We start from the raw sequence: 16,532 nt of genomic DNA on the forward strand, positions 1-16,532 counted from the left end.
CTTGCACACAGTTCCATCTAGCACAGTGTTGCCATCACCAGCTGATAGCAGCTCCCAGGATACAAAGCAGAAATACTTCCACCCTTAATACCTCTCCTTCTCCCATTTTTAGTGGAGATGCCAAGGACTGAACCCTAAGATCTTCCACATGAAACACATGTGCCTTAAACTGAGTGGAAGGACTTGATGAAGCCTTCTGTCAACAGCTGACCAAACAGGCACAAAGAAGAGGTATAGTAGTCATGGGCGATTTCAATTATCCTGATATCTGCTGGAAAACAAACTCAGCCAAGAGTACAAAGTCCAACAAATTCCTGACTTGCCTTGCAGACAATTTTATGGTACAGAAGGTAGAAGAGGCAACAAGGGGATCAGCAACTCTTGATCTAATCTTAACAAATGTGGAAGACCTGATCAATACAGTTGAAGTGGTTGGATCCTTAGGGGCAAGTGACCATGTGCTCCTGCAGTTTGCATTACAAAGGAATGCTGAAACTAAGACAAGTCAAACATGCATTCTGGACTTTAAAAGAGCTGACTTCCAAAAAATGAAGGAATTACTGAGCGGCATTCCATGGACGCCGATATTAAAAAACAAGGGAGTTAAGGATGGATGGGAGTTTTTCAAAAGTGAAATACTCAAGGCGCAAATGCAAACAGTGCCAACAAAGAAGAAAAATAAGACAAGTGAGAAGAAGCCAGAATGGATGTCCAAAGAACTTCTAACTGAGCTAAAGCTCAAAAGTGACATGCACAAGAAGTGGAAAAGGGGAGAAATCACCAAAGAAGAATTCAAACGTATAGCCAACACCTGTAGGGAAAACAAGGCTAAAGCGCAAAATAATAATAATAATAATAAAACTTTATTTATATCCCGCCACCATCTCCCCAATGGGGACTCGGGGCGGCTAACATGGGGCCATGCCCAGAGCAATACAACATAATAAAATATAAAAACAACATATCATAGCACCATTTAAAATACAATAAATAATAATAAACAAAACATCAAGAAATCAAAAAACAATAAAGCAAGGGCAGGCCGCGTGTACACAGAGATAAAACCTGGAGTGAGAGGGACAGAGGAGTACTCCACTATGGGCAGGGACATTTGGAAGGGGTAATCTAGAGGATAGATGTTCGGAGGGGAGTAATACGGAGATATATAACAGAAATTACTCACCGAAAGCACAGTGGAAGAGCCATGTTTTCAATTCTTTCCTAAAAGCTAACAGAGTGGGAGCTTGCCTAATTTCAGTAGGTAGTGAGTTCCACAGTCGGGGGGCCACAGCAGAGAAGGCCCTCTCCCTTGTACTTACAAGGCGAGCCTGGGATATAGGCAATGGTGATAACAGGGCCTCCCCGGATGATCGCAAAGAACGGGCAGGTTTATGGAAGGAGATACGGTCACGGAGGTAGGTGGGTCCCAAACCGTTCAGGGCTTTATAGATGATGGTCTGCACCTTGAATTGGGACCGGAAGATGAACGGCAGCCAGTGGAGCCCCTTAAACAAGGGAGTGGATCTCTCCCTGTAATTTGCCCCTGTTATTAATCTGGCAGCCGAGCGTTGGACCAATTGTAATTTCCGGGCCGTCTTCAAGGGAAGCCCCACGTAGAGTGCATTACAGTAGTCCAGTCTAGAGGTAACTAAGGCATGGACCACCGTGGTCAAGTCAGACTTCACGAGGTATGGTCGCAGTTGGCGCACAAGTTTGAGTTGTGCAAAGGCCCTCCCGGCCACCGCCGACACCTGTGCTTCAAGCGTCAGCGCTGAATCCAGGAGGACCCCCAAACTGCGGACCTGTGGTTTCAGGGGGAGTGCAACCCCGTCCAGCACAGGTTGCCACCCAATACCCCGATCTGCCGCACGACTGACCAGGAGGGCCTCTGTCTTGTCGGGATTGATTCTCAGCTTGTTCCTCCTCATCCAGTCTGCCACAGCGGCCAGGCACTGGTTCAGCATCCGAGGGGCTTCCTTGGAATCAGATGGAAACGAGTAGTGGATTTGCGTGTCATCTGCGTAGAGATGGCAACGCCCTCCAAAACTCCGGATGACCTCTCCCAGCGGTTTCATGTAGATGTTAAATAGCATGGGGGATAAGATAGACCCCTGCGGAACCCCACAGGTCAATGGCCAGGGGTCCGAGCAGGTGTCCCCCAGCTTCACCATCTGGGAACAGCCCTCCAGGAAGGACTGGAGCCACTGCAAAACTGTGCCACCGAGCCCCATCCCAGAGAGCCTCCCCAGAAGGATACCATGGTCGATGGTATCGAAAGCCGCTGAGATATCCAGGAGAACCAGCAGGGTCACACTCCCCCTGTCCAACTCCCTGCGGAGGTCATCCACCAAGGCGACCAAAGCCGTCTCGGTACTGTGCCCAGGCCTGAAGCCAGACTGCGAGCAGTCCAGAAAATCGGTGTCATCGAGAAACCCCTGGAGCTGCGTGGCAACCACCCGCTCCAGCAACTTGCCCAAGAATGGGAGGTTGGAGATTGGTCTGTAATTGTCACAAACCAATGGGTCTAACGAGGGTTTTTTTAGTAGCGGTTTTACCACCGCTTGTTTAAAACAGGATGGAAATGATCCCTGACCCAAGGAGTCAGGGATCATTTCCATTTAAAAATGATTTAAAAATGAGCTCCGGCTTGCCAGGGACATAAAAAACAACAAAAAAGGCTTTTTTGCTTACGTTGGTAGAAAAAGGAAGAAAAAGGAGGCGATAGGGCCACTGCAAGGAGAAGATGGGGTGATGGTGACAGGGGATAGGGAAAAGGCAGAACTGCTTAATGCCTTCTTTGCCTCGGTCTTCTCACAAAAAGAAAGCCATCTTCAACCTCAGCAACATGGAATGGACGAAGGATTGGGGGAAATCCAACCCCAAATAGGGAAACAAGTTGTCCAGGAACACCTGGCCACTCTAAATGAATTCAAGTCCCCAGGGCCAGATCAGCTACATCCAAGAGTATTGAAGGAACTAGCGGAAGTTATTTCAGAACCACTAGCAATTATCTTCGAGAGTTCTTGGAGAACGGGAGAAGTCCCAGCAGATTGGAGGAGGGCGAATGTGGTCCCTATCTTCAAGAAGGGAAAAAAGAACGACCCAAACAATTACCGTCCGGTCAGCCTCACATCGATACCAGGCAAGATTCTGGAAAAGATCATTAAGGAAGTGGTCTGCGAACACTTAGAAACAAATGCGGTCATTGCTAATAGTCAACACAGATTTACCAAAAACAAGTCATGCCAGACTAATCTGATCTCTTTTTTCGATAGAGTTACGAGTTGGGTCGATACAGGGAATGCTGTGGATGTAGCGTACCTGGATTTCAGTAAGGCCTTCGACAAAGTCCCCCATGACCTTCTGGCAAACAAACTAGAAAAATGTGGGCTAGACAAAACTACGGTTAGGTGGATCTGTAATTGGCTAAGCAAACGAACCCAAAGGGTGCTCACCAATGCATCGTCTTCATCATGGAAAGAAGTGACAAGTGGAGTGCCGCAGGGCTCTGTCCTGGGCCCGGTTCTGTTCAACATCTTTATTAACAACTTAGACGAAGGGTTAGAAGGCACGATCATCAAGTTTGCAGACGACACAAAACTGGGAGGGATAGCTAACACTCCAGAAGACAGGAGCAGAATTCAAAACGATCTTGACAGACTAGAGAGATGGGCCGAAACTAACAAAATGAGGTTCAACAGGGACAAATGCAAGATACTTCACTTCGGCAGAAAAAATGGAAATCAAAGATACAGAATGGGGGACGCCTGGCTTGACAGCAGTGTGTGCGAAAAAGACCTTGGAGTCCTCGTGGACAACAAGTTAAACATGAGCCAACAATGTGATGCGGCAGCTAAAAAAGCCAACGGGATTCTGGCCTGCATCAATAGGGGAATAGCGTCTAGATCCAGGGAAGTCCTGCTCCCCCTCTATTTTGCCTTGGTCAGACCACACCTGGAATACTGTGTCCAATTTTGGGCACCGCAGTTGAAGGGAGATGTTGACAAGCTGGAAAGCGTCCAGAGGAGGGCGACTAAAATGATTAAGGGTCTGGAGAACAAGCCCTATGAGGAGCGGCTTAAAGAACTGGGCATGTTTAGCCTGCAGAAGAGAAGGCTGAGAGGAGACATGATAGCCATGTACAAATACGTGAAGGGAAGTCATAGGGAGGAGGGAGCAAGCTTGTTTTCTGCTGCCCTGCAGACTAGGACACGGAACAATGGCTTCAAACTACAGGAAAGGAGATTCCACCTGAACATCAGGAAGAACTTCCTCACTGTGAGGGCTGTTCGACAGTGGAACTCTCTCCCCCGGGCCGTGGTGGAGGCTCCTTCTTTGGAGGCTTTTAAGCAGAGGCTGGATGGCCATCTGTCGGGGGTGCTTTGAATGCGATTTCCTGCTTCTTAGCAGGGGGTTGGACTGGATGGCCCATGTAGTCTCTTCCAACTCTACTATTCTATGATTCTATGGCAGAAAACTAAGATTTCTTTGTAGTGATTAAGAAATTGGGAGGCGTTATTCATTAGGTTACACATCATCTATGCCCAGAAAATAGAACCAGCACCATTAGTACAGAAAACTGAATGGAAAATAGCAATGGGCATGTCACATCTAGAACCAGGTATGTCCAGATAGCTTCCACTGCTCTAGAAATACAACGGGCAGTTTTGTTTGTTATTATGCTTATTCTGGAGAATAAGTGTGTTAGCACTTGACCCAGCCCTGAAATTCATATTTACAGCATAGATTCAAACTGGTTTTATAATTGCTTTCCACCATCCAATGAAGTATTGTTTGCCAAGATATTCTCTATCTTGTTAGTTTCCCCTGGTTTGTAATCACGAGTATTATTTAAATTACTAATTGGCAATTTGTTTCATAAAGATCAAGTAGACAGAACATATTGTAAAGAACAAAAATAACTTTCTGGCCTTGCATCACACATTTTAGTGCAAATGTTAAGACACAAATAGTGTTCAATTCAGCAAGTACAGTAGAGTCTCACTTATCCAACATAAACAGGCCAGCAGAACATTGGATAAGCGAATATGTTGGATAATTAGGAGAGATTAAGAAGAAGCCTATTAAACACCAAATTAGGTTATGATTTTAGAAATTAAGCACCAAAACATCATGTTATAAAACAAATTTGACAGAAAAGGTAGTTTAATATGCAGTAATGCCACGTAATAATTACTGCATTTATGAATTTAGCACCAAAATATCATGATGTATTGAAAACATTGACTACAAAAATGCATTGGATAATCCAGAACGTTGGATAAGCGAATGTTGGATAAGTGAGACTCTACTATATTGCAGAATATCATGCCACAGTCCACTTAAGTAAAGTAAAGGTAAACTAAGTAACCTCTCCTGGCACAACTTACACATGGCTTTTGATTGAATTCTAATTTGATTTAGCATATTTGAAGACCATATAATAATTCTAGGTCTCATTTTGCAATGATGTTGCTGTTGTGTGGCTCTGAGTCATTTCTGATTAATGGCGGCCCTAAAGCAAACCTATCACTTGCTTTTCTGGGGCTGAAAGTGTGTGTCCCAACTAAGGTCTCCTAATGGTTTCCATGACCAAGCAAAGAATTGAACCCTGGTCTCCAAAGCCACAACACTATGCTGGTTCTCTTCCATTTTGCATACTACCATGATATTTACTTTGCATTCTGTCTGATATTTGTAACTGATCAAGTCCAATTACAAAAAGACTTCTCATAAACCAACTGCAAGAGACTTCTGCATTAACAGAGGACAGCAAAGACCATTCTGCTCCACTACCAGGCAGGCAATGTAAATGCAAGGGAGCAAGAAAATCCTAGGCTGCTTCTCTGAAGAAGGCAATGATGCAATCTCTCACAGCCTTTGGTGTTCAAGATAAAAGGCATAATTCCCAAGGTTCAGGGCAAGCAAAGGAAGTCCCCTTTGGGGAGATAAAGCAGGGTATAATAATAATAATAATACACTCATGTTCTTTCTCCTAACATTCAAGGCATTCATATATTCTAAACAGAAATAACACAGCCTTTCTTCTTATGTTTACACTGCTGCTATATGGGAAAAGTACATGGGAGCACAGTAGAGACTGGTGGCTTTCAGGGGGTTTATCTGCTTTCATATTCTTCTCAATAACAAATTTTCTCAAATTGCTGGAAACAGGAATCAGCCCCACCAATTGAGGAGTGGGTGGAGAAGATAAGAGAAATAAAGGATATGGACGAACTGACTTTTTTGTTGAAGAAAAATACAGGCAAGATAATGAAAAGAACGAATTGGGACGATCTTCAGGACTATCTGGATAATTTGAGAAAATGAAGATTACGAGAGACAATTTTACTATTTTTTTTCTTTAATAAGAAAAAATATTATTGAATAATAAGAAAATATTATCCAAGAAGATGGAATGGAAGTCACATTTTTTTTGTTTTTTGTTTTTGTGTGTGTGTGGGGGTATATTTTTGTAAAAAATTTAATAACATTCTTTTTTTTAAAAAAAAACAAATTTTCTCAATTGATGCAAATGTTGGGGGGGGAACTGTCTGGAAAAAATGTGTAGCAAACCCAAGTTACAACTGCTCTGTTGTCCAGAGCAACAAGAGGCAAATGTATACCTGAAAGATTTGATTCCACCAATTATCCTTTTATTGCGGTGGTGAAGTGAGCGTAGTCCACACATTTCAAGCATTGAACCTGTCACAAAACAAAACCCAAAACATTTAAAAACAAACCCTCACACAATTAAAGCCCTTCAACACTACGTTCTAGGACTAAAAAGTTTTTTACAATTTTTTTTGCCCTTAACTAGCAATTCTGAAATTGTAACAAGAAAACTAATAAAATAACGTTAGTCTTGTCTTTGAAATAGTAATTGTTGATTCAAATTGTTATGTCCTTATTTTTTTAAAGGTGGAGGTAAAAAAATAGTTTACCAGCATATTAACCGTTGTACCACCAGACAATTGGTCCATCCAGCCCAGAGTTGTTTATCCTTACTGATGGCTATGGTCCTTCACAATGTAAGACAGAGACATTTCCAGCCTTCTGCCTAAGTCCCTTTTAAAAGTAGAGATACCAAGACCTGAAGTTGGCACCTTCTGCTATGAATGAATTATGAGAAGGGCCAGGCTTTAGCCCAGCAGGTTAAACCACCAGCTGCAGTAAATCTTGTCAATCAAAAGGTTGACAGTTTGAAGCCCAGGTCAGGGTGAGCTCCTGGCCTTTGGCCCAGCTTCTGCCTACCTAGTGGTTTGAAAGCAAAATGTGAATAGATAAATAAGTACTGCTTAAAAGCAAGGAGGCATTATAAGGCACCCATAAGGAAATGCAAGAAAAATGCCGGCAATTCAATCAAGGAGGAAGTTTATGAACAAAGTTATTTGGCCGGAGATGGAGAAACAGCACCCCCCCCCCCCCCGGTGGCCGGAACCGAGTACAAGTCTCCAAGATGCCAAAGATGGGAAAAGCCTATATATACCTCTACCTCTGTACAATTGTATACATGGCATTGAATGTTTTCCACATATGTATGTTCTGTGATCCGCCTAGAGTTCCCTTCAGGATGAGAAGGGCGGAATATAAATATTATAAATAAAAGTATATTTTCCAGTTCTGGTGGATGTATTTGTTCATACATGCCCCTGTCTTCAGAGTCTATAATGCTTCTCTCTGAAAGTGGTGATGATATTGAGAGTGATAAACACCTAGCCTTCATCACCACCACCATTAACAGAAAGAAAATAAAAGAGAAAACCTATAACTTTAGCTCTGGCAACACAATTCAGCCCATGCTCACCTTTTCACTTTTTAAAAAAGCATAACTCTAATTATTACACTGCAAAGAGAGGTTTTAATGTTCATTGGCGCTTCATAATTATCAAAAACAAAGTAAGTTACACAAAGTATTTCAATATGCAGAATTTGACAAACCACATACATTTAATTAACTTGCATTTTTGACACAGAATTTGCATGATCACAATGTAGAATGTAGACCTGCATTCCTCATATTGTCTTTCTGACTTCTTATTGAGTTAACTTGCAATCTGATATGACTTTATACTTTCAAAATGAAGTCAGTGAGTGTTTGAATCCCATTGCCTCCATGGCTGAGCATAAGCTTAGCCCAGAGAGTTTTTTTTTTGTGTGTGTGTATGTGTGTCAGGAGCAACTTGAGTCGCTTCTGGAGTGAGAGAATTGGCCGTCTGCAAGGACATTGCCCAGGGGACGCCCAGATGTTTTTGATGTTTTTACCATCCTTGTGGGAGGCTTCTCTTAAGTCCCCACATGGAGCTGGAGCTGATAGAGGGAGCTCATCCGCGCGCTCCCCGGGTGGGATTCAAACCTGGCAGCTTTCAAGTCAGCAACCCAACCTTCAAGTCACGAGGCTTTAGTCCACTACGCCATCAGAATACATTGAATCAAGGGGAAGTCTTTCCTACACTTATTGTGGTTTAGAAGTAGTGTAAAAGACAGGGCCTGGATCAGAGCCAAGCAGCATTCGGGTGGATTCAGTTTGTTTTTGGTTTATTTGCTTTCACAATTTAATGCAACACTGTTATCTTGCCAAATGTTTTTCAGAAATATCCCACCTCTATTTGCCTTCCAATGTGTCATTTGCAATACTGCAGTGTGAACGTGCTTTTTGTCCAGTGAAAGTTAAGTGTCTCTGGAAGTAAACAATGTGCTACATTCCCCACATTAGAAAAGCCAGAGTCAGAAGCCACATACCTGAATTTCTTGCCAGGTGGGTTTCCTTTGCCACATAGTCACAGATCACTCCAGCGTTTTTGCTGTGCCAGCAGTTGTGAATGCCATTTTCACGGAAAGTGCATTCCCCCAAGGCATGCTCAGTGCCACTGCATTCCACGCTGTCTAGATGGATAGGCACATGTTCTTTACCCAAATAAGCCACAGTTTTGGCTTTTGCAACACCACTGTATGGAGAGAACTAGTTAAGTTAAATGCTTAAAATCACCAAAACCAAACCCTTGTACTCAGGCAGAGCTTTCTACATATACACCTCCCCGACAGATCTAGGCCAGAGTATGCCACTTGTGGAAGGTACACAACATGACATCAAAACTCTAGCAAACAATCCCTTGGAACTGGGAGATCATACGCAAGAACGTACAGACACAAATACTTTAGCAGACTGGTGCATAATTAAGAACAAGTCATTTTGTGTGAATGAACAATATGAGAAAGCTAATGCTTCTTCATGGTCTCTATGAATCACTACTGTGCCTGTGCAGGACCTCTGTGGAGCCATACAGTTCAGAAAACTACAGCAAACCAGTGATTCTGGCCACGAAAGCACCTCTTTGGAAACTATAAGAATAACTAGGCAGAAAACTTTTGGCGGTAACCCCATTCACCCTTCCTGAGGATATAAATATGTTGGTTGCCTTCAAAACCCCTCAGTTCCATGGCGGCCAGCTGCAGCCAAAATGTCATGACAGCAATGGGGAGGATGAGCAGCATTGTGTAATTTCAGAGATGACCACTAGAAGAAATACACATACAGGTAAGCAACTTGTACTTCTTCTCCGTGGTCTCTGTGAATCATAGAAATGGGTGACTGGCAGAGGCGGTCCAATGGTGAGGCAACGTAGGCGGCCACTGCTGGCGCACACCAACAGGGGGTGCACTCGAGGTGGCCCATTAAAACGTGGTGCTGCTGCCGTCGCGGCCCCGCCGTCGCCCACCGCCACCTTTTTTTCCCCAGCAGAACCCCTGCGAATACGTGGAAGGGTCCCATCGCCCAAAATGGCCGAAGGGACCCTTCCGAGCATGTGCAGAGGGGGTCGCTTGCTTGCTTACGTGGTGACATAAGGCATGCTGCGTGCCTTACGTCACCGCGTGAGCGAGCGTCCCTCTGCGCATGTGTGGAAGGGTCCCATCGCCTATTTTGGGCGATGGAACCCTTCCGTGCATGCGCAGCGGGTCTCTCGCTCGCGCGGCACGGGTAAGGCACCCAAGCCGCCCATCCGTGCGAGCGATGGAAGCCCTGCACACAGGAGCCGGGTGATGGGACCTTTCCGCGCATGCGCAGCAGGTCCCTCATTCATGCGGAATGATCAAGGCACCCAAGCCGCCCATCTGCGTGAGCGATGGAAGCCCTGCACACAGGAGCCCGGCTCCTGTGTGCAGGGCTTCCATCGCTCGCGCGGATGGGCGGCTTGGGTGCCTTACCCGTGCCGCGCGAGCGAGAGACCCGCTGCGCATGCGCGGAAGGGTCCCATCACCCAAAATAGGCGATGGGACCCTTCCACACATGCGCAGAGGGACGCTCGCTCACGCGGTGACGTAAGGCACCCAAGCCGCCCATCCGCACGAGCGATGGAAGCCCTGCACACAGGAGCCGGGCTCCTGTGTGCAGGGCTTCCATCGCTCACGCAGATGGGCGGCTTGGGTGCCTTGATCATTCCGCATGAATGAGGGACCTGCTGCGCATGCGCGGAAAGGTCCCATCACCCAAAATAGGAGATGGGATCCTTCCACGCATGCACAGAGGGTCGCTTTGCGCGGTGATGTAAGGCACGCAGCGTGCCTTACATCACTGCGCAAGCAAGTGATCCTCTGTTGCAGCGACAGTGCTGGTGCACGCTCTCACGCCGCCCGGAAGGCGGGCCCAGGAGAACGTGCGTTGCCACGCGGGGCATACACTCTCCTGGGCCTACCTTCTGGGCGGCATGAGAGCGTGCACCGGCACTGTCGCCGCAGCAGCAGCAGCCGCCGTCGCAGCCGCCGCCGCCTTTGGTTTGTGTGGGGGTTGGGCACCAAAATTGGGGGGGGGGGGCGCCAAGTAGTAGGTTCGCCTACTCCTTGGAAATACCTCGGGCCGGTTCTGGTGACTGGCAAACTAATAGAAATGGTGATAGGAGTCATGCCACACAAACACTCAGCGGCGAGTGCAGTAGCCCCGTTTATGCAAATTCACAGATGACCACTTGAAGAAATACAGGTAAGCAACTTGTACTTTCCCTTTGAACCCTAAAGACACTGATTAAAATGCAGCTCTATGCCTCATTTCCATTAAAACCTATAATTTAAACATAATGGGGGCCATAAAAGGTCAATATATGTAAAGGGTCTGGTGAATTATCCCCACAAATATCTACCCCTTCCCTGAAGGCTCCCCAAAGCCTCAAATTTAGAGAAATCCCTCCATGTGTGAGACATATTCCCAATTTGGAAAGCAATTGCATTGTAGCCCAGCAGCAGTCACAGCAGGAAGGGGCTGATGGATTCACTGATGATTTAGAGTCAGATGGGATTGCAGGCTTTCCTGGGATTCATTCTGATGCAGGTCGTGGGGTTCATTCTCATGCAGAAGGTCATAGGATTCATTCTCATGCACAGAAAGAGAAATTGCTTTAGACACGTACATATGGGCCTGAAAATATATTTGCCTCTCTGATCCTCAAGGCCTTCAAGGCCAGTCATGGGAGTTGGAATCATCCTCTCTAGATAAGGAGGCTAGTGAAGATGAATTGATGAGAAATTCTCATGGGAACACACCTCGTGACACTGACCTCAGCCAGGAAGCTCGTCTGCAAATTTGAACAGATAGCCAGCTTCGTAGGTCAACATGCTTCCATGGGAAGCAAAAGTTCCAGGGGAGTTGTAATGCTTTCATGTCTGTACATTAGGAGCTACTGGCTCTTTGCTCTTCAGTTCAGGCAAAGTGGCTTTTAAATTACAGTCAGGCTTGGGTTCTCTAGTTCTTGTCTTGGTTTTGGGATTCAAGTATTCTGGGAGTTTTTCCAGGTTCATGTTGTGTATTCGTGTTCAAGTTTTGCTTATGGACTCAAGTTGCTTTTGGATTTTGGGACTATTCTTGAACTGCCTTGCTTTTGGATTTACAAGAGTCATTTGATTGCTGACTTTTTGGATTTTCCATCTTTTTTCTTTATTTCTGCTTTTGACTATATATTATTGTGTGTTTTTACAATTAACTGTTTCGCTTTACTCTGGACACTTGTGTGATGCTCTGGTCATAGGTGGCTTCAGGTCTGGGGCGCAACAAATTTGAACATCTGATTTGACTAGAGGTAACAGAAGGATTAACCTAGCCCCATTTGCATTCTTCACTGAAAGTGTAAGCAGGATGAGTTGGAGAATACCCCTATTATTTCCAGTCTAAGACAGGAGAGAGGCACAACACTACATACATCTTTCTGTATTGAGTAGTAGAAATGGGCAGCAGGGATGTGATAGAGTCCTATGACTTGTGCCCACCATTTGGTTCACCAGCAGTGTCCTGAGTTGACTGAGATGGTACTGGGATAATAAATCTGTTTTGCATTTTAGTTTGTAAAGGCACTTATAAAGGTACCCAGCTTATTTCAGAAGTAGACTGCATAACATGAATAGCTCCTTTAAAAAGTGAATTCACATAATGACACATAATGGCTGCTATTTCAGCAAACAGCATCTTTGCTAAACACTGTACAGCACCAAAACTGAATTGAAAATCACACTCAAGTATGAAGCTCTCTCTGCAAATGAGAAAGACTTCAAATGGAGATAATGCAAATTATAATAGCTATTGATCATCTACCTCTATAGTGATCATCTACCTCTTTGGTTTACTATATTTTCTTCTGCAGACATCCTTAATGAAAGTCAATTGTTAAGCACGAATTTTAAATATGTTATCTTTCTATTTTGAACAGATGCTTGCAGTCAAATTACCTGTAACCCAGCTGCCTGCAAGCCACAGCCGCATCTCTATCAGTCCAGCCATCCCCACAGATGCTGCCCCACTGGCCATTCAGGAGAATCTCTATGCGCCCTTCCTTGGTGTGTTCCCCATCCACCAGCCGCAGAGGGAGTTCTGCCATTTGGAAGACATAATTGAAAAGGAACTCATAATGCGAGATGGAACAATGCAGTAACACCACTTCATGTGATTAGTAATTTACAAGTGGATGGGCTTAATTAAAATGATGTGGTGAAGAGCATTTTTGTTTGTTCATTTGTTTATATCCCACTATGGGACCTAGTAGCGAAGTGCGTTAAAGCGCTGAGCTGCTGAACTTGCAGACCGAAAGGTCCTAGGTTCAAACCCCGGGAGCGGTGTGAGCAGCCGCTGTTAGCTTCAGCTCCTGCCAACCTAGCAGTTCGAAAACATGCCAATGTGAGTAGATCAATAGGTCTGGTGGGAAGGTAACGGTGCTCCATGCAGTCATGCCAGCCACATGAACTTGGAGGTGTCTACGGACAAAGCTGGCTCTTCGGCTTAGAAATGGAGATGAGCACCAACCCCCAGAGTCAGACATGACTGGACTTAATGTCAGGGGAAACCTTTACCTTTTTATGGGACCTAAGGAAGTAAAAAAACTAGTCAATCTTTCTCAAAAGGCTGATGAAATACTTCAAAATGGAACGGAGGTCAAGGTCCCATGGATATACTCAGGGCCATAGCCAGAAAAATGGGGGGGGGGGGTTGAACCCCTAATACTGCCCCCTCCCTCCTGGCTACAGGCCTGTCAATATTTGCTGGAGGGACTCTTAATTTTTTGCGTCCCATAGACTTAGCATGGGTATTTGGTTAACCAGTTAAAATTCATGAGTAAACCAGGTTTTTTTAACCTGAAAAATTGGGGGGGGGGGGGGTGAATCCCTAAAACCCCTTGGCTACAGGCCTGCACATACTAGTACATTTCCTTCAGATTTTCTTGTGTGTAAAAAGCCTGTTCTGCTGACATATTCATTTTACATCAAATACAGTCAGTCTCTGAGTTACAAACATCCGACTTACAAATGACTCATAGTTACAAATGGGGGTGAGACAACAGGAAGTGAGATAAATGTATCTCTAAGAAAATAAATTAGTTCCTGAAAGAACCTAAGGTAGGTTCCCGCGAGTCCCTGCGGGGAGATGGTGGTGGGGTATAAATAAAGTTTTATTATTATTATTATTATTAGGTAAAGGCAAAGGTTTTCCCCGATATTAAGTCTAGTCGTGTCCGACTCTGGGAAGTGGCGCTCATCTCCATTTCTAAGTCGAATAACCAGCGTTGTCCGTAGACACCTCCAAGGTCATGTGGCTGGAATGACTGCAAGGAGCACCGTTTCCTTTCTGCCTGAGCGGTACTTATTGATCTACTCACGTTTTCAAACTGCTAGGCTGGCAGAAGCTGGGGCTAAAAGCGGGAGCTCACCCCACTCCCCGGATTTGAACTGACCTTTTGATCAGCAAGTTCAGCAGCTCAGCAGTTTAAACCTCTGCGCCACTAGGGGCTACCCTGAAAGAACCTAACTTGTTTGTAACGTGGGGACTGCCTATAGAACAAGTGATCATTCCTGCTCTCTGTGGCAGCATCTATTTATCCCCACCTCTGCTACTAATGTGCTGACTTCTTTCTTGTCTCACCACTGTGACAGCTGTGGAGACATCCTAGATGCCTTAATTGTTCCTGTATGAGACTTTATTCATTTTATATGCCCGCCAGACACCAGCACCATTGATCAACTGCTGATATCACAGAAACTTCCAATATATCCTATGTAGCATTCTAGGAGGCTCAAGTGTATAACACAAAAATAATTATTTATTAAACAGCAAATGATGCCCAACATCACAGATTACCTAGTTGATGCATCTAAATCCTGATTCATAGTAACTCTAATACACATCTCTCTCATGTACATCCTAATTCTCCTCTATTTCTGACCCTGACTAACTGCGAAATCTTTATCTCTGATCTTGACTCTAACATTCCTAGTATCTCAAACTCTGAAATCTAAATCTTGCTAACTCATCTTAACCTCAAGAGACCCAATTCTCATTCTCTAACTGCCATACACAAAATTTCATACATTGCACCTCCCTTCTCCATATTATTTTACACTGTCTTCTCAAGCCAGTAAGACAAGAAATGATGGAGCAGGGGAGAGTTCAGATCACCTCTCCTCACTTTTAATTTTACAATGTAACGCCAGTTTCAGGTTTATACTGGAACAAAACAGACACAAGACCAAACATAGCCACCTTTGTTACAAATACTTTGTCCTGAAGCAATCAATTAAAACAAAGTAAGTAATTTCTGGATGGCTGTATCATCAAAAATTCAAAAACTCAGAGGCCATCCTACAGTGAGGAAGTAGGTTGTGCAAGCATTGCTCAGTATCAGATCCTCACTTCTTTAGATCATTTATTGTTGGTTACCTGCAGCCTCTATGGTGATGCTGTTGCTCTCTAGCGAACAGTGGATTCCTACATCTTCTTCATGTGAGCAGTCATGCTGGCCCCAGTTGCTATGTGGACAGTCGAACAGAGTCCGTTCAGTGCCTGTGCAAGCCACATCATCCAGTAAGATGAAGCCTTTACCCGAAGCAAATTCCCCCTCTGATGCTAGCCTGGCAGGTCCACTGGAGGAAGCAAATATATACATACATACTTACATACATACATACCTATACACATATACAAAAACACAAACAAGAATGAGAGAGAGAAGAGGAGAGAAAATGGCTGCAAGTTAAGAGTGACACAGAAAGAGACAGTATGGAGAAAACCTAAGAAGCACCATAAATATATGCTATGTCAAATCTTCTATAGATTCACATGCAAACTAACAATTATCAAATATACATATGCAAAGATGACTAACAGATCTGGAATACATATAACCATTTTTGTTCTTACCACTTCCTTCCATCCTCTATTGCTCCTTTGATTACTGTTCCATTTGGAAAAGGCACTTCCCTATTTTAAAACTTACACTATTCTAAAGTATGCATGGCACTCAATGCGCTACTGGAGTAGGACAGAGCACAAATACAAGTATTGCTGCAATTACTGATACAAGCCAAAAGGATGTTCAGCTATTGTCATGCTCAGAGTGAAAGGAAGGTCCAAAGCTCCACAACCAGGGGCAGCTCAAGCGGTAAGCCAACTACGCATTTTCTGAAGATGCAATTCTCTAGGGGATGCCCAGTGCCACTCCTGCCTGTTGGCAACAAGCGCCTTTGCAGAGAGCGGAGAGAAGGGAAGAAAGCAGGGATGAAAGAGGGAAGGAAGGGATGGGAAGGGAAGTGGACCACAACACATAGTGGACCACAACACATAGAAACATGAAATGTGAGAAACACGGATAAGGAATAATAATAATAATAATAATAATAATAATAATAATAATAATAATAATAATAATAATAATAATAATCTGATATCCCACCCCATCTCCCTAAAGGGACTCGGGGCAGCATACATGGGGACCAAGCCTGATAAAACAAAATTACAGATATGTCAACATAAAATACCTTATAGTACAAATAAAATACCATCTAAAAATATATAAAACATCATAAAAACATGAACTCAATAACAACCAATCAATAGTCGGGCACAGTGGGCGTGTTCAGAGCTGAGAAGGTAGGGAAGGGCTTGTAGAGTATACTACATGGGCGGTCTGATAATAAAGTGCAAGAGCCAGATATTAAGTTAAATCTAGGGGAGCCAACTCATGTTGAAACCGATTAATCAAAGGCACATTGGAACATTGGAT

At 44.3% G+C, this 16,532-nt stretch overlaps 1 protein-coding gene across 9 annotated transcripts in view; it reads right to left on the reverse strand.

The window, feature by feature from the left end:
• The window catches only part of LOC100551814 (neurotrypsin), a 54,154-nt gene that overhangs the window by 12,159 nt on the left and 25,463 nt on the right, over nt 1–16,532 (reverse strand). For all 9 annotated transcript variants that reach the window (XM_062977460.1, XM_062977459.1, XM_008114256.3 and 6 more), the window contains exons 11-14: nt 15,191–15,393; nt 12,712–12,853; nt 8,743–8,948; nt 6,627–6,705 (exon numbers count right to left, since the gene is read on the reverse strand). In XM_062977460.1, coding sequence (XP_062833530.1) covers nt 6,627–6,705; nt 8,743–8,948; nt 12,712–12,853; nt 15,191–15,393 — 630 coding nt within the window. The remainder of the gene's footprint in view (nt 1–6,626; nt 6,706–8,742; nt 8,949–12,711; nt 12,854–15,190; nt 15,394–16,532) is intronic.

Source organism: Anolis carolinensis, chromosome 3, assembly GCF_035594765.1.
Source record: "Anolis carolinensis isolate JA03-04 chromosome 3, rAnoCar3.1.pri, whole genome shotgun sequence".
Lineage (NCBI taxonomy): Eukaryota > Metazoa > Chordata > Lepidosauria > Squamata > Dactyloidae > Anolis > Anolis carolinensis.